General features: G+C 47.1%; 1 protein-coding gene across 1 annotated transcript in view; it reads right to left on the bottom strand.

Moving 5' to 3' along the window:
* The window catches only part of TAF6L (TATA-box binding protein associated factor 6 like), a 229,050-nt gene that overhangs the window by 28,170 nt on the left and 176,941 nt on the right, over window positions 1-23,939 (bottom strand). The window contains exons 10-11 of the mRNA XM_086938108.1: window positions 1,994-2,214; window positions 315-447 (exon numbers count right to left, since the gene is read on the bottom strand). Of these exons, the coding sequence (XP_086794234.1) occupies window positions 315-447; window positions 1,994-2,214 (354 nt within the window). The remainder of the gene's footprint in view (window positions 1-314; window positions 448-1,993; window positions 2,215-23,939) is intronic.

Raw genomic sequence — 23,939 nt, forward strand, 5'->3', positions numbered from 1 at the left:
AGAATAATTGTCTTACGAATATTACCTGTTGGGATATTGTATTTTTTTACACCTTTGAACCCTAATCCTGATCAGGTTTATGGGTCACACTCCTGTTATCTCTTACACCATTGTCACCCAGGCACTTGTGACTGATCCAAATAAATACAGCAGTTTTTATAGCTTGATAGTAACACTGTCTAAGAACGGAGTGGGTAAGGAAAAAGAGGAGAGGAAAAGGTAGAGAGAAATACAGAGAGACCAAGAAAGAACAACATTAATCCGATCAAGAGAGAGAGTATCTCCCCAGCGAGTAGGCTGGGTACCAGGCTCACCTTCCAGCCTAGTGCATGGAGTGCCACCACAGCCCCATAGTGAGAGCAGAGTGGCCGCACCGGATCCACCAGCACTTTCTGTAGTGAGAGCAGGATCTGATGGTACAGACCACTGACTAGATCACCATGGGTCCTGTAGAAGAAAAATGAGAGAGTACATCACCGCAGGACAGTCAGCAATGCAGAGAATGGCAGCCATGAAATGACCTTCATATACATTTTATTTCCCTTGATCTTTGTGGCCCTCACCCGGACAACTTGTTTGGTATCATGCTTTCTGAATCAATGTACAATGGAATTATTCATGGTTATAAACTACAAATGCTATGTCTTTGACAGAGTCTACCATATGTCCCTAGTGCTCCAGGGCCTCCTTCCTCTAAAGCACCAATTTCCAAGCATTAGTTTCAAAATGCATTTATGCTAAGTCACCAATGTTGTGACCAAGTATAGCCAGAAGTGAAGCCTAGCATTAATAAGAAAGGTCAGCAAGTTCTAAGAGTATCCACATCACCCTGAACGTAGTTCAATAGCTTACAGTTTTCCACTAAACATAAAAAGTTCAGCAACCCCTTCAATGGGGGCAACATTGAGTCCAAGTAGCTTTGACGGCTGGCACTTAACCTGTGACACATAATCGGGACCCACAGTGCTATGAAATATAGAGTTTAAGTCGCTGTACCTTAAGTTCTTTTAAAAGCTGTTGATCTTTTTTAAGCAGTGGCTCAGCATAAGTGCCAATGGTATACTTACAACATCAATAATCGGCAAAATCACATATGTTGGAACATGCCAGTGATTTATGTTTACAACATTTCCGCCTGTCTGGTCAGGGCATTGCAAACATATCGTGCAAACACGTAAAGTAATAACCTCAAAACTACAACTTTCACCTGCTTCTAAATGAATCTTGTGTGATGCACATCATTCCATTCGTCCACCTCCCCCAGTATCTAGGATTGCGTTTAAATCTGCAGGGTTTTGCAAATAAGTGAACAAATATGTGCTGGGACCTGGAGAATTATCCCACAGGGTCCCACATGGTCTCCCCTTGTTTGTCGCTTAAACGTCTGTCACATTCATGTCTCCTCTCCAGAGCCCAGCTGCTCTACCTTTCGCAGATCCGCCCTTTCTGCCAATGCTTAGTTTTCCACTGCCCTACTCCACCTACAATTCGGTGGCCTGTCAGTTGATCTCCAGTGTAGGGCTATATCCCTCCTGGTCAATGAAAGGGCCAGATCCATCACTATACCTAGAGTTGACCAAAAGCGGTCTGATCCAGCACCCTCTATAAGATGTGAACATGTTTACCCACTGAGTTTGTTTTTGTTTTGCTGCATTTTGTTTCTAACAGATAACAGTTTCAAACCTGGCCTGCTACTGAAATTAGGTATTCCAACAAGTTGGAAAGTAGGGATGTCAGAGTGTCAGTCTTCCTGTTTCTTCATTTCCATCACTTATCACTCGTCCTCTTCCCTCTACTCCTCTCCCTTTCTATCTACTTTCCTTTTAGGCCCCCATTTTTTTGAAAACTTTGTTTTACCTTCCCCTTTATGACAACTCCCCTTTTGCTATCTTTGTCCACTTCTTCCTCCCCTTGCTGCCACTTCCGCTTTCCTCATTCTCCACCAGTCTTTTCCTAGTACTCCCCCAGCGTATTCCTCTGGCTTGTGCATTACCAGAAGATGTGGCTGAGCAGAATAGCAGCATAGTCGCGCAGAGTCCAGTGGTCATTCAGCGGGTTGATGGAGGCGGCAAGAGGCTCCAGGGCACAGTACATGACGCTAGAGATGAGGCTCTTCACGTATGAACCCAAGTAAAGGTAAGGGTTCTGCACCAAGCTCCGCACCATGTGCAGGAGGCAATTCAACTGCTCCAGGTCATGGCTCACTGACTTCACCTGCAAGAGACACATTGTTAACAAGTTAGCAGGATCCAGGAAAGCTCGAATTACACACAAATCCCAGGTTCTATTCAGAGAACTCACAATACAGCTCAAGTGAATACACTCAATGATTTAAACAAAACAGTGCAGCAAAAATAATGCAGGCTGAAAGGCACTATTTGAGTTTGATGTTCAGATTTAGTGCAGCATAACCTGGTGGGGATGGAAGATTTGCTTGAGAGAACACATGTGAATGAGGGGGGGGGGGAATGAGCAAAGGAGAGAAGGGAAGAGAGGCAGAATGGTACTGAGAAGAGAAAGATAGAAAAATAAACTAATGGAAAAAATAAGAGCTCCAGACATGACGAAGAAAGGGAAAAAAAGACAGTGGAAGGGTGGACAAAACTATGAGAAACACTGAAAGAGATAGAGAAACAAGCATTTACAATGCAACGGTTTCGCCTTTGTAAAAGTTAGAGCTATTGGCATTGTAAATGACGATTTTTTGATTTATGTGTTGGTTTTGAAAACAGATAAATAAATGGCATTGCCATTTACAATGCCAATAGCTTAATCTCTCGCAAACAGTAACAAGAATTCCCAAAACAAATACGCAACTCCACGCAAAGTACAAACACTTTTTCAATGACTGCAGTGGGTTGTAAACAGCAACGAAGTCACTGCCTTTCAAAAGTTGGATTTCAGTTTGCATCTGCCATCAAGTAAGCAGACCAGGCAGAGAGGTATGCAACATGTGATTTATACAGTTTATCGGAAGCACGCCGGATCCTAGGCACTTGTGTAACTTTGAAGGATCAGGTGTTCCGGGTCCTGCATTGAAGTGAATGACACTTCAAATTTTCACTGAGGAGGGCTGTGACATTCACTGTTTCATCCAAACAATGTCGTGCCTAGCAGAAATAGCAATGCAAATTGGGGAGGGGGGTCTCTCATACAGTATCCGCTATGCATCACCTTCTCTCGACCTGTACCACCAAGACTAATATTCCCTTCCGCACCCCAATCTAGTGCCACACCAAGGTAAGTGTATGTCCCCCCCATCCTTGATTTGTCCTCCGGGGTGATGTCCAGCAACTCGCACTCCCTGTCACAGGATCCTCCATCCAGGGATTCCAGCCCACAGAGGTATTCTCGAGGATGCTGCATCGAACACCCTTCCTTCCCTTGTGCCACTGACAGTGATATGACTAATATCCCCCTCACCACACACGTATATTTCTAGATTAAAAAACCCTCCTCCAATCCAGACTTCCACGATGACGTGCCGTATAATACGGCCGCCTTCTCTTCATGGTTCACCGCCCCAGGCTCACGGTCCTGTGTTGCAGTCCACCCCTCTGTCTATGATGGCAGGGTAGTACTGTTCGCCACCTCCCCCTCCCCCCTTGTGGTGTCGATATGTACACTGGGGCCTCTGTTCCGGTATGCCTGATACCCTCTTCCCTCAAGGAAGGCGGGGCCTTCTCGCCCACAGGGAGTGGGAGCTGGTAACCCTCCCTTCCAGCACCGGGCTCCCCTTTAGCGTCCCGCGCTCTTTCGCAATCACCGTGGTGTGTCTGAGCGGCGGCGGTAGCGCGGGCTCTACCGGGCCTCTCTGCACGGGCTGTCAGGACCCCGGCGGCAGAGATGGGGCTGCCCGCAGCTGTGCCTGATTCGAAGAAGCACAAAGGAGGGGTCACGGAAGGAGGCGGGGGCGGGGGGGGATAAATCTAAAGAAAAAAGAACCGGGGCCACGGTTATACACATAAAACGAAGGGGGAGGGATAAACAAATTAGGGATATTAACGGGATGGTGGTCCCAAGGGAGGTAGCAAGGGGGAGGAGTCTGAGGGTATGGGAGGAAATGTTGACTATAGAGTGCATCGAAGCAACACTAGTGGAAGGGAGGAGCAAGTACGTAAGGGAGGAGTCTTTGGGAGCAATACTAAAAGGAAGGCAGAGAGAACAGAGCACACAGACTGAAGCCAAATAATCGGTCAACAAGCACTCACCTGGGCTTACTCCGGCGGCTGTGGTCGGCAGGCATGGAATGACATAAACAAACACAGAAAAAAAAAACGAAACTCCGCCCACTGCCGCGATGACGACATCGCAGAGGCGGAGAGGGAAAAAATCGCGGGAACGCCCCCGAATCTGGTCCGGCCTTGACGGACAGATCCGGCTCCCAATGGCTAGCCTCCATTTATGGAGCTAGCCAATGGGAGCTGGGGGACGTTCATATAGCCCATATAGTAAACATTAGATTTCGCCTGCGCGAACTGCTTGCGCAGTAACGCCAGGCGAAACCTAGAAAATAAGGAGCAAAAGAGAGAGGCAAAGAACGAAGTATGCATGATTTGGGAAGGAACCAGTGACCTTTATTGTAACAATTTTCTTTTGAATTCCATCGAGTCGTTTTTATAATCAACTTTGTGGGTACCTTCTTGTCTAGTGTCAGAACTAGAACTACTTTTATAGCTGTCAATTCAAAGCTTTGTGCACCAGTCATGCTCAGGCCTGTGTGCGCAAGTCCCGGCACCCTCCTTTTCCTGTGGGCCTACAAGTCCTCATCCGATTTCCTGTTATGTCCTAGCTCTTTCTCAACAAGTTTGTTTAATCCACAACAAATGAGAATGAAAAAGGGTGAATGCATCATCAAGAAGCATATGTCTAGGCAAGCATATCTAATGTTGGCTGAATTCCTGTGAAGTGGACCACATAGCTGCCAGGCATTTGCCTTTGACAGGTATATGCCAGGAGAAAACCATCAAAGCCACATTAGCCCAAGTGGCCTGTGTTTGGACACAGGATGGGGGATCTTAACCATGCCCACTGCCACAATGGATGCTACAGGATGTAACCCATCTGACAATGGGGGTCTTAATAGCCAATCAGCAGATGCAACTGCCAATAATCACAAAAGATAAAACGCAGATCACTGGGGCTACCAAGGGAACATTGCAAGGCATGTTGTATATCCAAATTGTGTAGTGCCTCCTTCGTTGAGGAGCAACGTGGAGAGAGTGTAAAGACGATGATCACCTCTTTCAAATGAAACCCTGAGCTAAAGGGTGAGTGTGTGGGGCGTGTGCTGATTTTGCGACACATTCCACCACAACAGTGATTTCACCCTATACCACAACCTGGATCAGACATTACAGCAGGCACAGAGGGCGAAATAAAAAAACTGAGAAGCAATGGGGTTGGGAGCGTTTGGAAGGCTGGTGAGGGGGCAATAAACTAAAAAAAGTTGAAGCTGCAATGTGGGAGAACCTTAACACGTAACAAAATTATGAGAAGGTGGGTCATAGACGGACACAGAATAACATCTGGGTCGCAGCTAATCTTCTTTATTCAGTCCCAGGGTACTAGGCCACTCTTTCCCCAAATACCGTAAGAGGCAAGGGAAAGAGCAGCTCTTTATATAAAAACAAAAGCTAAGCGGATGAGCAGTTACACAGGTAATTCTACAGAGCAAAATATGTGTTGGAGTATGTCCTTGGGTGAAAAGTTTTAGAAGCTTCAGGACCAACTTGTCTGAGGGAAATTCTGTGAATGGCTCTGAGGTATGACAGGCAAGCTACTGCCACAGCCTGAGGAAAATCCGACTGGGAACATCCTACCTTAGTGAAATAATGCTGGTTCCTACAGTCTGAGTGACATCGGACTGGGAACAACTTGTCCTAGTGAAATACCGTGAATGGCTCTGAGGTATGACAGGCATGTTCGTGCCAAGAGAGAGGCATAGTAATTGTTTTTCAAGATACGATTAAAGTATCATTTGTCAATACATCAATGGCTGGCTGGGAAGGATTAGGTATTTTCAAACTAAGGTATGCTTCTTGAGACTTATGGAAAGGATCACTTGTTTATAGCCGCCCTCCCCGCCCCCAAGAAAGATTTTAGTTGCCACCTAACTGAGCTTATTTCCACTCATGTATTATCTTGTTGGGAATGGTCCTTTTTGCAGGGTTATCCCCAAACTTTTTGTTTCTTCCTCCTATTTTTTTCCTGACCTGTTTGTTGGTTTTAGGACTATGGGCACTGTACCACTGCTAATCAGCGCTAAAGTGCATATATTCTCTGTAAATTGTGTTATGGATTTGAGTTTCCATGATTAGATATTTGATTTACTTGTTAGTCATCAGTAAAGTGCACTGAGTGTGCCAGGCCCTGTAAATCAAATATACTAGTGGGCCTGCAGCACGGATTGTCCCACCTACACGAGTAGCCCTGAAAAGACCAGCCATTGCAGAGTCTGCGCGCCGTTTGTAACTGCCATGTCGACTTGGCCAGTGCACACACTTGCCAGTCCCTAACCTTTCCTTTTCATACATGTCCGCCACCCCTAAGGTAGGCCCAAGGTACCCCTGTTGGCAGGGTGCAGTGTATGTGAAAGATAGGACATTTCCTGGTGTGTGTGGAATGTCCTGATAGTGGATTACAGCCAATTTCGTTTTTCACTATTTTAGGGCTACTTGTATAGGACAGAATGGGGAGTTTGTTTATAACATCTTATAAACATAACTGGCCCGGGGAATTAGGTAGGAAAACAAAGTTTAGTATGCCTGAACTCAAAATCTAAAGATGCATCATTTAGTGAAGGTGATTTTTACATTCTGTATTTGAAAATACCACTTGTAGGAGGGAGGTATTTTCTTGCTCCGTTAACCTGTGTGCCTCTGCTGGAATGTGGGATGCCTTTCAGGGTTTTGGATGACAGAAGGCTGGGAAGCAGGAGTGACCCAGATAGTCTAGGTGGGTCAGGAAAGGGCTGAATAGACCTGGGCTGCAATTGGGGAAGGGGGAGGAGATTTCCTTGCACCTCAAAGGGCCTGGCCTGCCTCTGACCATGCCGTCTACACCTCCTGCCAGGAAGTCACACCAGAGAAGGCATATCTGGTTCTGGCTGGGCACAGTTCCGCAAATTTGGTTGACAAGATGTGGGGGGGAAGGTCTTTCTCCTACTTGGCGCAGTTTTATTGGAACAATCTGCCTTTCCATGTACGAATTTGTTCGGACTGTCAGTTTCAGGAAAAATCTTAAGACAGTGCTGTTTTAGGAACGGTGTTCTGTGATTCTGACTGTACCTTACCTTAGCGCTGAGATACCCTTCGGGTGGGGGTGATTCATGCGCTATGTAAGTCATATTAAAGTATCATAAGAGTCTGAGGGACATCGTATTGGGCACAACTTGTCTTGGTGAAAAACATGTTAATGCCTCCGAGGTACGACAGACATGCTAGTCTTAAAAAACTAAGGGACGTCTGATTATGAAAAACGGGTACACCATGCCTCTAAGGCAACTTTTTAATTAAAAACACTATGTTTTATTTACATGAGCAAAACAACATCACAGTGCAGGTTGTAGCCAATTTCAAATGAGCTCTCCTTATAAATAAATAATATCTTCAGTTGGCAGACAAGTAGTTGCATTATCTATATATATTCACATTTTCATCCTAAGTTAGGGAAGGGTATGAAGTTCTTAACATTTTGTTAATGAATGCGAATTTGCCTAGCCTTGGTGCTGGTAAGTTCCAATTCTATTAAGGACTCGGAGGCGAGGATTATGCCATTCTTTCATCGCTTTATTCTCTACAGCAGCAAGAAAAAATATAACACAACTACTTTTCCCATGAACATTTGGGGGAAAGAATAAAGTCAAACATGAGTCCTATTACAGTGTCCATGTACAGGTGTCTCCCATCATGCTCCACTGTACTTGTCTCCTCCTCTTTCTTCGCGCGAAGCCAGAACATCCGTCCACTCACGCATCTTGTTTAGAATTATCTGCTCCTGCAAAAGAACACACCATCAGATCCATCAGATCCATCCTATATCAATAGAACGTCAGCTGTAAAACAGGAAGAGCAGTACACCGCAGAGCCAGAAGCGCACATTCGAAAAAGAACATAAACGCTTTACTTACATTGCATACGGGGAGGGTACACTTCCATGAAGTCACTGGGGGGGATAATCCTCGCCTCCGAGTCCTTAATAGAATCGGAACTTACCAGCACCAAGGCTAGGCAAATTCGCATTCTATGTCAGAACCGGAGACTTCGGATTATGCCAGTTCAAAGCTTATCGACCACCAACCTGGCCACATCAATAACTGGCTTGAAATAGAACCTCTTAAACGTGGAGTCCGAGGACCAATCGGCCGCTCTCATCAGATCCTCCAACCGAGCCCCAAGAGCAAAAGCTTTAGACGCCATGGCACCTCGCGTAGAGTGAGCCCCAAACTGTTTAGTATCAATCCCCGCCTCCTGCATGATCCAACGCACCCAACGGGCGATCGTCGGTGAAGTAACTGCCTTATACGGTTTACGCAGGGCAATAAGCAACTGTCGCTCACCCGGAGGGCGAGTATCCTCTGTCATATCCTCATAAGCACGGAGGCACTGCACTACGCACAGCTTAGGGGAGTCCTGAAAAGCTGGGTACGAAATGCGTTTTGGTCCGTCTGCTGACGGTAAAGGAAACCCTGGCCGTTATTTCCAACGCTCGCACATCCGAAACACGCCTGCAGAACACCAGGCACAACAACATGGCCAACTTAGCCGTCAACTCCTTACGCGTTAAAAACCTGTTCGGTTGCCAGGAAAGGAACAAATTCAGCACTCTGTTCACATCCCACAGGGCGGAATACCGAGGCACCGGCGGCAAGGCAAGCCGTATACCCCGCAAGAGCCTACAGACTAAGGGGTGTTCGCCAACCGGGGACCCTTGAACCAGGTCGTGCCCCGCAGACACCGCCGACCGGAACGTATTGATCGATCGATAGGCCAGGCCCTGATCAGACAGATCCGCCAGGAAATTCAAAAGACACGCACTACAGGCGCCCCCACGGGATCCAAACCCCGTCGCACACACCAACGGCTCCACCGGAGCCAAGCCGATCTGTAGCGTTTGGTCGTGCTGTCGGCCCAAGCCTTGGAGAGGTCCTCTGCCGTTCTCGAAAGGCCAGGCAACGTCCAGCGTCGCCGGAGAGCCTCCACGCCATCAGGCGCAACGAACCCTCCAGGACTAACCTGTGGGGCGCTCCCTCCGGATTCAGTAGAATGTGGGGAGACTGGGGGAGTAGGATCGGAAAATCCCAAGAAAGTTCCAGAAGAACCGGAAACCAAACTTGCGACCTCCACCACGGAGTGATCAGCACTACCTGTGCCGACTGGCGGCGTAACAACGCTGACACCCGCGTTATCATTGAGAACGGTGGAAACGCATAGCCCCGTATTCCCGACCAGTCTTGGAGGAACGCATCCGTCGCCTCCGCCAGAGGGTCGGGGCGCCAGCTGAAATACCGCGGGAGCTGGTGGTCCAAGCGGGACGCGAACAGGTCCACCGAAAACGGGCCCCAAAGGTCCAAGAGCTCCGCAAACAGGGTAGGGTCCAGCTTTCAAACGCTGGCGCAACTCGTGTCGGATCCGCGCCATCTTTCTGGCCGGCAGGCTCAAGGTGGCCGCCACCGAGTCTATGGTGAAACCGAGGAATGTAGCGCATTGCATGGGAACCAAGAGAAACTTCTTCTCGTTGATCACGAACCCCAGGCCTTGCAAAAGGTTGACCGCAGACTGCAACTGTGACCGCAGTCTCTCGGGGCACTGATCCATGAGCAGCATGTCGTCTAGGTAGACTATCATCCTGACCCCCTGAGCTCGCAAGGCCTCCACCACCGGCCGCAACACCTTTGTGAAGCACCACGGTGCTGAGGAGAGTCCGAAAGGAAGAGTGGTAAACTCGTAAACCTGGCCGTCCCACCTGAACTGGAGGAAACGCCGATGAGGGGGAAAAATGAGAATAGTTAGGTAAGCGTCTTTCAAGTCCAGCCTGACCATCCAGTCGGACTGTCGCAAGACGTCGCGCATGAGATGTATCCCCTCCATTTTGAAATGCCGATACACCAACCACTCGTTGAACTCCTTCAAATTTATCACGGGGCGACTGCCCCCATCGACCTTGTCGACTAAGAAAAGATTGCTTATAAAACGTGAGGGGTGCTCGCAAGCGCAACAAATCGCCCCTTTTTGGAGGAGGGCAGCGACCTCTTCGCTCACCAAAGCCGCATCGCGCTGGGAAAAGGTAATGGGGCGAGGACGCTGTAGCTGACACGGACGGCCATGGAACTCCATTTGGAAGCCCTGAACCGTCTGCAGCACCCAAGCATCGCTGGTAAGGGAGGCCCATGCAGGAAGAAACTGCGCCAAGCGCCCCCCCACTTTCAAACTCGCGGAAGGCAGTACACTCACCTCGGCCACCGCCTTGCTGTTGGCCACGCTGACCTCCACGACCTCCGAACTTCTGCCCTCTCGTGGGGTAGAAATTATTGAACCTGGCCTTATCTTGGTACTGGCCACGTCCGGAGCCTTGACCTCGATCCGAGCTGGCGCCCCGGCCGAACGAGCGGCCCGTGCCTCGTCCGGCCTTGTCGAAAACCCGGGGCGCGAAAACCTTTTTAATATTGGACTGGGCACGATCCAGGGACGTGAAGGTGGCAACAAACTTCCCCAGTTCTTTGATGAACGGGTCACCAAACAAGCCCCCCTGGGCTACAGCACCCGCCTCCAACGAGGCGAGGTCGCCCAGCTTGGGATCCACCTTGATAAGCAGGGAGCGCCTCCGTTCCGTAGAGAGGGCGCAGTTAGCGTTGCCAAGGAAAATAATGGCCCTCTGGGCCCAGTTGGAGAGAACCTCCGGGGAAATCGCGTCACCCGATACCTTGGCCTCCTCCGCCATATCCAGGATCTTGGTAAGGGGCCCGACAGCATCCAGAAGCTTGTCCTGGCAAGTGCGCCAGGACCTGTCGATACCCTTCCGCGGGTCCTTGACAAACTTCTGTAGGAAGGTCGCCATCTTCGGATCGATGTCCGGGGTCATGGCCACCTTGCCTTCCAACGACGGCCGGAGACACTCCGCGCGCAGGCGGCTCCTAGCATCCTTGTCCACCGGCTTCCTTAGCCTATTAGCGACGTACTGGGCCACCTTGTCACACGGGACCCACTCTGATGAACGGGGATGGACGATATCGTCCGGGTCCAGCATGTCCGACGGACCTGCGGAGGATGAGGGCTGAGAAGGGAGCCACGACCTGGAAGAACAGGCCTCCTCCTTCGAGTCCGGAGAGTCGTCGTCGTCGCGCTGCGGGTCCGGAGACATCGCAGGTGGAGAAAGCGGCGGAGCCTCCGAGGGAAGAGGAACGGGAGGTTGTGCGTCCTCCAGGGCCTTGAAGGCACTCTTTACCCTGGCGAAAGCCGCCGAATCAACCCCCTCAGTGCAAGGCTTCTTGGGAGGAGGCGGGGTAGGGGACGAATCTGGCCCGGAGGCCGGGACCGGCGCCGGAAGCAAGGCGGCAAACTTGGCATAGGCCTCGTCCAGGCGGGCCGAAAGACGTTGTTGCAGGGGGACCATAGCCTGGTCGACCGCGCGGTAGATGGAGTCGTCGACCGCCTGGTAAAAGTCATCGTCCAACGGGACATAGTTCAGGGGGTCCTCCTCCGGATAATTGTCTGCGTTCCCCTGCATAGCGAGTTAAATTAGGCTCTAGCAAAGGGAACGGCAGACAAGACCAATGACCCTCCTCAGGGCGCTCTATAGTCTGGGGTGTCCCAGCGATATGGGTGGCCAGAGGCGCACAATGAGCGGGCAAAGCCCTGGAAACGCTGCAGCCCACAGAGTCTCAGGGCGCCTCCCGGCAAAGCGTTCCCACAGCCCACTTACGACCTCGAAGGGTGTTCGCCAAAAGTACAACCCAAAGGGCGTTCAGAAGCAAAGGGAAAACCTAATTGCGACCCCGCGGGTGTCAGAGCCGGGAGGCTAGGCACGGGTCCGCTGGTGACAGGAGCGCGCCAGAACACTCCAGAAGCTTCTGGGAGCGCCCCTTCAGCAAACGAGACACCGGCCCCTGGAGGCCGCGCCACCACACCGCACACTACTGGGCAAAGATCGCGTAAGGAGCGCATTAGGCGTCCCGCGACCAATCAAGGGAATCTGTGGAGAAAGAACAGAAACCCGACACCGGGCCCAAAGGCCAAAGGCACCACACAGAAACCCAAAACCCAGGAGAGAAGGAAAAAACCAACTTAACTTGCTGCGAGCAGCGAAGAAAGAGGAGGAGACAAGTACAGTGGAGCATGATGGGAGACACCTGTACATGGACACTGTAATAGGACTCATGTTTGACTTTATTCTTTCCCCCAAACGTTCATGGGAAAAGTAGTTGTGTTATATTTTTTCTTGCTGCTGTAGAGAATAAAGCGATGAAAGAATGGCATAATCCGAAGCCTCCGGTCCTGACATAGAATTCATTTTGGCTACTCATAGTGAAATCTGATACAGTCCCCATCCTCCAGGGCGAAAAAATATATAAGACGAAAAAGAAGCTCAATGTCTCCATGTACAAGCCCTAATGAGTATGCTGATTTTCTCCACCATCCATTTCACCCTAGTCCCTCATTCCATACCCCACCCTTCTCCCCCAGCACCCTTTTTTCTGGGATTTTAAAAGTGCAATGCCGCTGTCAAGGTCCCAAAGGACATATTCTTTCTTTTCAAAGTTAACTCTACGTTTTGCAGGCCATAACAGGCTTGTCTTGAATTCCTACACCAGAATTTCTTAACTTTTTACAGAGCTTTCCTCTTTATTATAGTTTCTGGAGCCAGGTCTGCGTACAGTAGAATCCTGTGCCCTTCTAATCAAAGTAGACCCTCTTGCTTTGCTGCTACAAATATTCTTCTGTAGTGAAATCTCTGCGTAATTTCAGCCTTTGGCAAGCAAATACATTGGATTCTTTTCTTCATCTATGTTCAGCAATTTCGTAATCCAACTGGCAGTCTGTTGTGCCCTGGGCCACAAGTCGACGCTGGTAGCCGAGTAGAGTTCATAAGTACCTTTATTCAGTAGCTGGTCCAAGTACATCCAGAAGGTACACACATGTACATCAGATGGGTGTAGTCCAGGTAAACAGGTGAAGTTGATGTAGGTTAGCCAGTAATCAACTCTTAGTTCCATGTAACATCAAACCCCACCAGGAGCAGCCTGCCTGCTGCTTAACACAGTCAATCATGATGGGGCCCCCTCCTTCAATGGTTCGATCCTTTTCTACATCTAGGGTCAGCACTTGTGTAATCCAACTAGCAGTCAATCATGAGAGGTCCCCTCCTTCAATGGTTTGATCCTTTTGTACATCTAAGTTCAGCACTTGCGTAATTCAACTGGTAGTGAATCAATCATGAGGGGATCCCCTCCTTCAATGCAAGCAGGTATTCTCAGCACCATTATATTATTGTCATGATCTGGGTACCTCAATGAAGAGTTGGAAAGTCACACGTGAGAGGTTGGGGTTACCCATCATCTGCTGTGGGCCTCTTTAATTTTGCCCTTTATTGTACCAGCCTATCCCTCCAGTAGTGTTACTTAATTAATTTATCGAACATTGCATCAAGGCGTGTGATTGTTTTTTCAATTCTGTACAATCCAAGCAGCACGGTCTCTTTAATCAGTGATGTAGGGTCTCCTGGAGAAAGGTTTACACCTTATTTTCAACTTGAGGCCTCACGGAATAGAGAAGAGTTTTCTCTTTGCACACCTTGTCTATTCTGTTATCAGTGCCCAAAACAGTTTTTTATAGTAAGATCAGCCCCTCGAAGATGAAGTGTGGGCGGTTAGCCACTGCCAAGTAAAGCCCTGTGCGGAGTCTGTTCACAGTTCCTGCAATTAGACTCCTCCTCATCCAGCGACACACTTCCCAAACTTGAGAATGACATCACATTTTCAAGACAACCCTCCCTCCCCTCTGACCCATTATAGGTTACTCTTTCTGCTTCTCAGCTGATAACTGTTTTTACTCTTAAAACTGATATAAATATCCAAGAAATTCCACTAGTTCAACTGTCAACCTGCATTACTACTTCATAGCTCAACAATGGCTTTATCAACTCTCTATTACATATTATCCTTATGTAGAAAAGACAATACAGTGCACAAAATTGGACCCCATACTGTAAATGTTCTGCTTCTCTGCAAGTTATGTGGACTGCAGTTGTTCATTCACTCTTCAGGCGGTACTACCTTCTGCACTAAGGTCTCCAGAACCACCACCTGACCCTTCCTCCAAAACTAGCAAACCAATGCCGTGTCTTTCATGCTCTTCTTGCATTTTCTATTGGAAAATCACAGTCAAGACCACAAAACGTTATGCAAAGTTCATCATTAATTCCTTCCAAATCACCACTCCATTAAAATTCACACTGTTCCCCTTTCACCAGACGCTACTAAGATGCGTGGCTACTCCTCTGTAGTTTCAACACCCCAGTGACCACATTCTTTTCCCTCACTGCAATCTCACTCATGGGCCTATTAAATGCAGAATTCCTGTTTGTGCTGAAATCTAGCAACTACACTGTGACCGTATCACCCCCACAACATCTTTCATCTCATCTCTTATTGATATTAGACTGGTCTGCCTACACTCCTCTCCTTATGATGGAGTGAGAATTCGCACATAAAGCGTCTTGCTCTTCTCATGAACCTCGTTAACTTGTAATAGTACTAAAACACCCCTGTTCGTCATTAATATTACACTTTTCAGCACACGCGGGTGTCCTAGAGATGCTTGCAAATGTGTTTACTAACCGTAACACCGCTTGCATACTACAGAATGGCCGCTTCACAGAAATTCAGTCTGCGCATGCGTCGGTCATACCCACGTGATGTGACGCACTCGCAGATTTGGAGGGAGAAGTTCGCTCATGCGCATTGAAGCTGACATGGCCGCTTAAATTTAACCATGCAACCTGCTTGCCTCCGCTGCTTTGCATTTCTATCTATTTTCGCATAAACACTAAACGCTATAGTTATTATGAAGTAAGGGTTATAGAATAGATTATCATGGTGTACAGTGTATTCTATTTTTCCGTGTTATTAATTTGTTTTCGCTTACTTTTCATGTACCACGCATCCATGGGCCTGGGTGAGGGAACAAACTCCATATTGAAACCCGTTCCGACCCTGTCACGTGACGAGGGAAAACCCACACTGCGCAGAAGCCGAACCAAGCCAGCTGGCTTCTGAAGCAAGATGCGCCTGGGAACCTACCTTGGTCCTAGGAGAAGATGCTGCTATCTACCTAAATTTTGTTACATTGTTTCTGTCTACTGTATGCAACCATTGTTTTTCCATACTCCTATGCCTGGGAACACGAATGTAGGGGGCGGATATGAAAAATTAAATATTCATTGTGGGAACGTAGAATTTAGGAGGTAATAGTGACCTAATCACCTCTCCTGACCAATCATAAGTAGGGACCCTGTCACTTGCAACATTTGTGGGTGGTCTGGGAACCCAAGAAGGGTATAACTAGCCTAGTTAGTTAGGGAAAATTGTCCGACTTGTCTGAATAGCTGACCTGCCACCGACCCCACGACTCTATAGGTGATTGATACAGAGAGCTGCGGAGCACTCTGTCTGAAATTTTTCACAAACTCCAAGGGGTGGAAATAGTCTTAAGTGCTGGCGAAGCACTTAAGACTACAAATACAACACACACTTTGCTGGGGGATTCGAGAACCCAATCGGGGTTACTGGCGGATTTCGTGCAGTGAGGGGGTAACGCAGGCGTTGCATCCGAAGCTGTAGGGGTTGGTCGTGCCCTTTGATGAGCCCAGTCCTGACCCAAAACCTGAGGGGTATCCTGTCCTGAATTTCCGTGAGCTGCTATCTGCTCACCTACTGGCATCCTAAATCCTTGAGGGTCCTTGTCCTCGTCCTTTCCCGAAGCTGACCCGTGGCCAGGGTTAGTCCTCATCCCCGTCTTAGGTAAATATACCTGTGGGTGTCCGTCCACTATCTTTCCTTCCTGCTCTTAAATAAAGCCTCTATGCCCATGATATTTTCTCTCTGATCTCTCCACTGATGCATTTGCAAATTGTTTGTTAGCATGTTCCATTTTTTCCCTTTCCTTTAGGATATATTCGAAACTGTTTTTGCTTAAATCCCAGTGTGGTGAATAATAATTAATGTGTGAGGACTAAGCTAGATAGAATAAGATTAGGGCTTGAATCACTTCTAAGCTAATAGAAATTCGCTGACTAATGTGTTTTAAACTTGCCATCCCTAGTTTAAGCCTAAACTGAATAGCATGTTCCCTGTTACCCTTACCCTCTAGAAAACCCTGTTGCCCTAAATGGTGTTATCCCTCATTCACAGTTATATTATCTTTTTGATTCTGCTTATTGATGTCTTTATCAGCATTTGCCTTATAATTTTGTCACTTTAAATTTTACATTTCTATATAAAGATTTTAAAAACGCCCCAGGTGTCTGTGGTCATTCAGAAAAGTACAATCTGATGTTATGTGAATAAACCTAGTGTTGTCTTTGAAGTGTTATCACCTGTCCTCAAGCTCCTGATCCATCAGGAGGTAAGTGCCTGTGGTAAGTCAGGTACTATGGTAATAGTGTTACAGGAAACACACATAGAATACTGATAGTGGCGTGTAAAGTCACCCGACTTACAAAATTGTATGTCGTAATCACGTCATGGGCCCAAGTGCGTGAAAATCGGGTAAACTCTGAGCCGGGTGACCTGCGCGCTCTATCAGTATTTTCTGGTAGCAGTATGATGGTTAGGACTAGTTAGGATAGGTAGATAAGAGAGTAACAGATGAACCGTGAAAATTAAAAATGTGCTGCTGATTTGTTATATATACATTCTGCTATAAAGAGGATTGTTGTTTCATTTAAAAAGTCATAGAATAAGTTTATTATATTTCATGAAATATTGAGTATATTACTAACCAATTGTGAGTAATTGTTTTGTGTTGTGGAGATCCCCGGGGAACAGAAATAGCAGGTGGTGAGTAGAATCCACTTGGCTGTAAGGTCACTGGCCAAGGGAAAGGTTAGTGCATGGTTAGGTAGAACTGGAAGCGCTAATCAGGTTTTCCTTCTTTCAAATTTATTTTAAGTATAAATGTTAGCTACCAAAACCGTGGTGAAACTCTCGTTGTGATATTCCCTAGTAAGGGTCACAGACGGCAGGAGTAATAGGTTCTTGGAGCTTGAGTGGCAGCAAGGGAGGACATTGGTGAAAATTGACTTAGTATATATCCCGAAAAGAAGTGGATTAGTCAAAAGAGTAGCAGGTTCTCTATTGCTTGAGTGGAAAGGATAGGCGGAAGGGATCTATCCGTAGTGAATGAAAAGTAGACAGAAGTGGTTTACTTGCAGTAAAGGAAAAACTCTCTTCTTTTCTAAGACCCTTAGGCACAGTGGCAATCGTTATACGTTGTTAGCAAAAATCTGCACTCGCACTTTACGAAAAATTCAAAGTTTCCGTTACCTTGTAAAGGAGGGAGTCGGTCGCAAGGCTGCGCTGACGTCACTCCGTGCCGCGCTGGTATTGGTTGAGCCAGCGGGTGTGTAGCGAAGCCAAAGTTGTAAGGGAGGGGTGAGCGCCGCAGAGTGAGACCGCGTTTCACGAAGGGGCCGCGCACCCATTGGTCAACAGATTTTGAAAGCTCAGTACTGGTTGGTTGGTTGGAAGTTGAAAGACCCACTAGCATTGGAAGCACAAAAGTAAACAAAATTTTCCGAACCGAGCTTGTAGGCTGTTTCTAGAGGTGTATGTGGTACCCTGAATTTTTGCCTGATCCCAGGAATCTAGGTTGTCATAAGGAATTAATGAGCAGAGGTAGACCTCACAATATGTACGGAGTCAAGAGGAAAATGTCTTTTGCCGAAAAGATAAAGAATTATTTCAAAAAAGACAAGCCCGTTAGAACTAGAGAGGGAGTAATCATTCCCCCTCCTAATACTCCCGCCTCATTTATGATGTTTGATAAAGGGTACCATACTTGTGTGTGGTTAGAAAATTGGGTAAAGTATACAGAAGATGATGGAGTCCTAGCTTTTCCCCTCGAAGGTACTTTTAATGGTAGGATCTTGTTTAACTTCAGAACCCGAATGAATGAATTACACCCTCGACCCAGACTGACGCAGTATGAAGCTTTAGAGGAATGGGAAATTGAAGCTCTAGAGCGAGACAGGCCCCGAATGGATAAGGGAGTGAGCAAGTGGTATCCTAAATTACATCGGGAGACAAAGGAGCAGAAGATGAAACAGTGGAGACAGAATATGATGGTTGAGGGACTGTTTCCGATGTTTGGGGTAACCGAACAAGCAGGTGGTAAAAAGACAGAGAAGAGTCGACATTTAATGGCCATGGGGGACTCGGAGGATGAATATCTGGAGGATTTATTGATGAAAAATCCACCTCCTTATGCTGAAGCTTCAGGAACATTTAGTTCGAAAAATCCTTTTCTCCACCATGCCAGAAGCAGGAGGGCAAGCGAGACAGACATAGCTGGTATTTGTAGTAAATCCAGGAATAGTGATGAGTTTTGCAGACCTAGTACAGCAGTCCCAAATTACCGACCTTTTGGTGAGGATAGACCAGGGTCAGCCATCCCCACTGCCCCGAATATATACCCTCCTTTGGTGCCTCAAATACTGCATGATAACTCGTCAGAAAGAGTGTTACAAGAAAGGGAAAGAGATGTCCTGATTAAGCAAAGAAATGAACTAATTCAGACCATAGCTCAGATACATCCCAGTCCTGATGCCCTGACGATCCCTGTAACTATCGGTCCTGCTATACCCCTTTATGGGGATAGGCAGGCTAGTCCTAAAACTCCTGTCCTTACTCCGATGCCAGCTCCCCCCAGAAAGGAGCCACTTATTGTAGATGACCAGGCAAGCGAATGTGAGTCTCCCTAATGGATCTGCCCATAAGAGAGCCAGGTACCAGTGGATCCCGGTCAGGGAGTCAAACCAGGGCCAAGGAAGTCTTAATCGAAACTGCATCAGGAATTAGGAGTGCCACAGTGGTGACTCCAGAAGAACTAGATAGATGGACGAAAGAAATGGATTGAGAAACTTCCCCGCCCAGACCTTTGGATATTTACAGATTAAGAATAGAAATAGAGGAGTTAATGGCTGGGAATGTGGGATTAGACAGATTAAACACTCTTAGCGAAGAAGAGTTGCTGTTTATAAGCAAAAGCCTTACCCGAAATACTAGAGTGTTCCATGAAAAACTAATGGACGCTGCTGCCGACATGGGGATTGATGTAAGTCGATCCAAAGTCCTGCAGAAACCGTATAGGGCAGAGTTTTCAGACAAAGATTTAGAAAACATGAATGTGTCAGGAAAGAGAACTCAGATAAAGGAATTATTAAACGTACTGCAGAAATGGGGAGATCTGGACAAGTGGAAAACCCGGTGGGCAAAGGAAGAGAGTAGGGCAAAACCAAAAGCTTCTGAATTCGTGCTAAAGGAAGTAGGTCAAGCAGAAAAACTGTATCCCATGAGGGAAGTGCCCGGGGGAAAATATGTACATGTTCCGTGGTCCCGGCATGACATTGTGTCGTTTACCAACGACTTCCCAAAATTAAGGGAGAAGCCAGTGGAATGGTATAGACAGGTGGAGCGGTTTGTGAAAGTTCAAAAATGTCTCCTGAAAGACTTGGATGGGTTCTTTGACATTGTAGTTCCGGTAGATTTATGGACTGATTGCAAAATAGACGTTGATTGGCCCAGTGAAGAATTACCAAGGAACCCCCAAACTGGAGCTCCTTCCCCAGAGGTAATGAGAAAATATGACCAAGTCATACAATTTCTGAAAAAAAAGGTACCAGCAAAGGAAACTGATTGGACCGGAATAGATAGAACTACCCAGGACCACAATGAAACGGTCCATTCATATTATGAGAGGCTATTGCAGGTATTCAAGACCTACAGTGGCATCGATAATATCGAAATGAAAGACATGACTCATTTTATTTATCGATTCGTGCTTGGGCTGAAACCAGAAATATCCCAGTGGATCAGAGACAATAAAATCTGTTGGCAGGGAAAGCCCATAGATGATGTCCTCAAGTACGCTAAGTACTGTGAGGATGAAATGGAAAACAAAAAGAAGGCCCTGAAGGAGAAAGTGATGTGGGCGCAGGTGAAATTGGCTGAGCAACAAGAGAAACAGTTAAGTAAAATAAATAGCTTTGCTCCAAACACTAACTCCGGGGGGGGGAGGGAAACCTCGAGTTAAAATGAGTAAAGAAGAGGCTAAGAAGAAATTTCCCTGTCACGGGTGCGGGCAGATAGGGCACTGGAGAGACGAGTGTCCACATTTACAAGCTGGTAATGCCCCCGTAAATGGTTTGAATCCACAGGTGCAGAAAGAGGGGCCACGAAAGAATCAGCAACAGGTAAATCCACCTCCATTGCCTAGAGCACCTAGACCAAATTTTAAGAATCAGGCTCAACAGAATGAGAGGGTTGAAGTGTGGGAAGGACAGAATGAGAGAAATCAGGCAACCTCACAGTTCCTGTTAAACGATACATTCCTCTGTGATGAACCATACTGACGGGGCCTGAGGGGGGAGGAAGGGGAGTGCGTGCTTGGCGCATCCCTACCGGTAGACCAGTCAGGGCCATACATTGAAGGAAAGGTTGAAGGAAATGATGTCACCTTTCTGTTGGACACTGGTGCTACCCGTTCGACTGTGAGAACAGCGGACGTTCCCAACCTACCCCTCTCGGGAGAAGCAATCCAAGTAGTGGGAGTATCGAATCAAATAATTAGCACTCCTGTAACTGAACCCATGGAGATTTCTATAGGAAATTTCTAAGAAATGCACAGATTTGTGGTCTGCGATTCCAGCCCAGTAAATCTACTGGGACGTGATTTGTTGTGTAAAATGAACTGTACCATCTTTTGCACCCCAAAGGGTGTTGAAATTCAGACCCCAGATGAAGATGGCCTATACAAACTGATGTTGTTAAGGCCTGATACAGCAGTCAAAACTCTAACCATTCATGATTTACCTGAAGAACTCCAGCAAAGGGTGACACCAGAGGTATGGGATTTCACCGGGAGAGATGTAGGATTGATGGCAAATGTGGACCCAGTTAGAATAGCCATTAAGCCCAATGCAACCTACCCGAAAACTAGACAATATAAGATGAGTGCAGAAGTGAAAGCTGGAGTCGCACTCGAAATAAACAGATTATTGGAGGCAAACATAATTCAGAAAGTGTTGAGCAGTCCTTGTAATTCACCCATAAATGGCATTAAAAAGCCTAGTGGAAAGTACAGGGTAGTGCAGGATTTGCGAAAGGTAAACCAGATTGTTGTACCTTGTTGTCCCATTGTGCCAAACCCTGCTGTAATCCTGTATCAGATTCCCTGGAATGCAGAGTGGTTCACTGTCATAGATCTGTGTCACGCATTCTTTTCCATCCCATTGCATCCAGACAGCAAATTTCTTTTCTCATTTGAGTTCGACAGTCATGTCTATGTTTGGAATCGCGTCCCCCAGGGGTACACAGAAAGCCCCTCAATCTTTAATCAGATCCTAAAAAGATGCCTTGAATCCTTAGTCCTACCGAAAAAGTCCGTCCTGGTTCAGTACATGGATGACCTTCTCGTGGCCTCTAAAAGTCAAAGCGACTGCGTTACTGATACCATTACCCTGCTGAATCACTTGGGCAGAGGAGGACATAAGGTATCACCTGACAAATTACAGTTTTGTAAAAATTCAGTAAAGTATCTAGGACACCAACTAGAGAAAGGAATCAGAAGAGTCACGTCAGAAAGAATTAGAATAATCGAGATATGGAATTGCCCCGAACCCAGAAGAAAGTCAGAATGTTCCTAGGAGTTGTGGGATATTGCAGACAGTGGATTGTGGGATTTGCTTATTCTAGCCAAACCTCTGATAAAAATGACTAAGAAAGGGGCAGACGATCCAGTTACTTGGGATGATGAAAGCATGACAGCTTGGATAAAATTGTGAAACTGTCTGTGCTCTGCTCCTGCACTAGGAATGCCTGATTACTCTAAGAACTTTGAGCTATTCTGTGACACACGAGACAATTGTGCACTCTCAGTCCTAACCCAGGAGCATGGCCTGACTAGACGTCCTGTGGCCTACTTTTCAACACTGTTGCCCCTTTCCCAAAATGCAGAAGTAGAAGGTGAAATTGAACATAATTGTATTGACCTAACTGAGTTTAGTACAAAACCTCGTCCTGATATAAAAGAAACGGCCCTCACCAGTGAGGACCTAGTAATGTTTGTGGATGGCTCCTGCTTGAGACATGAGGACGGTGGATTAAGTGCTGCCTATGCTGTAGTCACTCTGGAAACCACCCTAGAGGCATCATATTTAAGTGAAGTCAAATCTGCCCAAGTGGCTGAGCTCATCGCATTGGCCAGAGCTTGCAAACAAGGGAAAAACAAACGAGTAACCGTATATACTGACAGTCAATATGGTTATGGGGTTGTTCATGTTTTCGGCCAGCTATGGTTACAAAGAGAATTCATGACTTCCTCAGGTACCCCCATCAGAAATGGAAAGGGGGTGCAAACCATATTGGAAGCAATCCAATTTCCCAAAGAATTGGCAGTAGTCAAATGTGCTGCTCACAAATCTGGAAATGATGAAGTGACAGCCGGAAACAGATACGCTGACCAAATTGCCCAATACTGCGCCCGATATAAAATGTCCCTGAACATCCAATTATGGGGGGGGCGGAAACAGCTGCCAACTTATGGTGTTTGAGAACGTATCTACCTGGAGGGAACTGAGAGAGTTGCAGCAGGCAGCAGATGACGATGAAAAGCTCAGATGGGAGACTGAGGAATGTCAGCTCAGGGAAAGGGATGGTGTCATGGTTAATAAGACCGGTGTGCCTGTGTTGCCAGACAGTATGGCTGACCCAATGGTTCGGATGATTCATGGAGATACCCATATTGGAAGGGATGCAATGTGCTGTGTGTTTGACAAGGTGTTCTACAATTCAAAATTCAGAAATATCGCGGATATGCTCTGCCAGAGGTGCCTGGTGTGTCAACAGTTCAATGCAGGAAAGAGGACGGTGGTAGAGCAAAGCACAATTGGAAAGGCAGAAGGCCCCTTTGTCAGATTACAGGCAGATTTTATACAGTTGCCCATGTGTAAAGGATACAGATATGTCTTGGTAATAGTTTGCCTATTCTCAAGGTGGGTGGAAGCATACCCAGAAAAGAAAAACGACGCCATTACAGTGGCTAAGATGTTACTCAGAGAGCTAATACCTAGATTTGGTTTTCCAGAGACAATTGAAACAGACAGGGGTGGGCACTTTGCCAGCGCAATCCTAAAAGAGCTCTATACAGCGTTCAAGATTGAGCCTAAACTACACTGTGCATATCGTCCAGAGGCTTCTGGAATAGTGGAACAAGTAAATGGCACTATAAAGTCAAGATTGGCAAAAATGTGATATACTACAAAATTGAACTGGATAGAAGCTTTGCCCCTTGTCTTGATGGGATTGAGGAGCATCCCAAACCGAAAGACAGGCCTGAGCCCCCATGAAGTACTAATGGGAAGAGTGATGCGACAGGCATGGGTACCTGGACACAAACTGCTGAGTATTTCTGATGATTTGGTGCTAGAATACTGCAGGCGGATGGGTGACCAAGTGCGTTCTATCTCTCACCAGATTGGAGAGACTGCTGATGAATGGCCAACCACTCCAGCCCATAAACTCAGACCTGGAGATTGGGTGGTATTGAAGAAACACACCCGGAAGAGTTGCCTTGGACCAAAGTGGGGGGAAAAGAGGCAAGTGATCCTTGTAACTACCACTGCTATAAAGTGTGCTGGAGTACCGAAGTGGATTCATGCCAGCC

The sequence above is a fragment of the Lissotriton vulgaris genome, chromosome 9 (genome assembly GCF_964263255.1).
Source record: "Lissotriton vulgaris chromosome 9, aLisVul1.2, whole genome shotgun sequence".
Lineage (NCBI taxonomy): Eukaryota > Metazoa > Chordata > Amphibia > Caudata > Salamandridae > Lissotriton > Lissotriton vulgaris.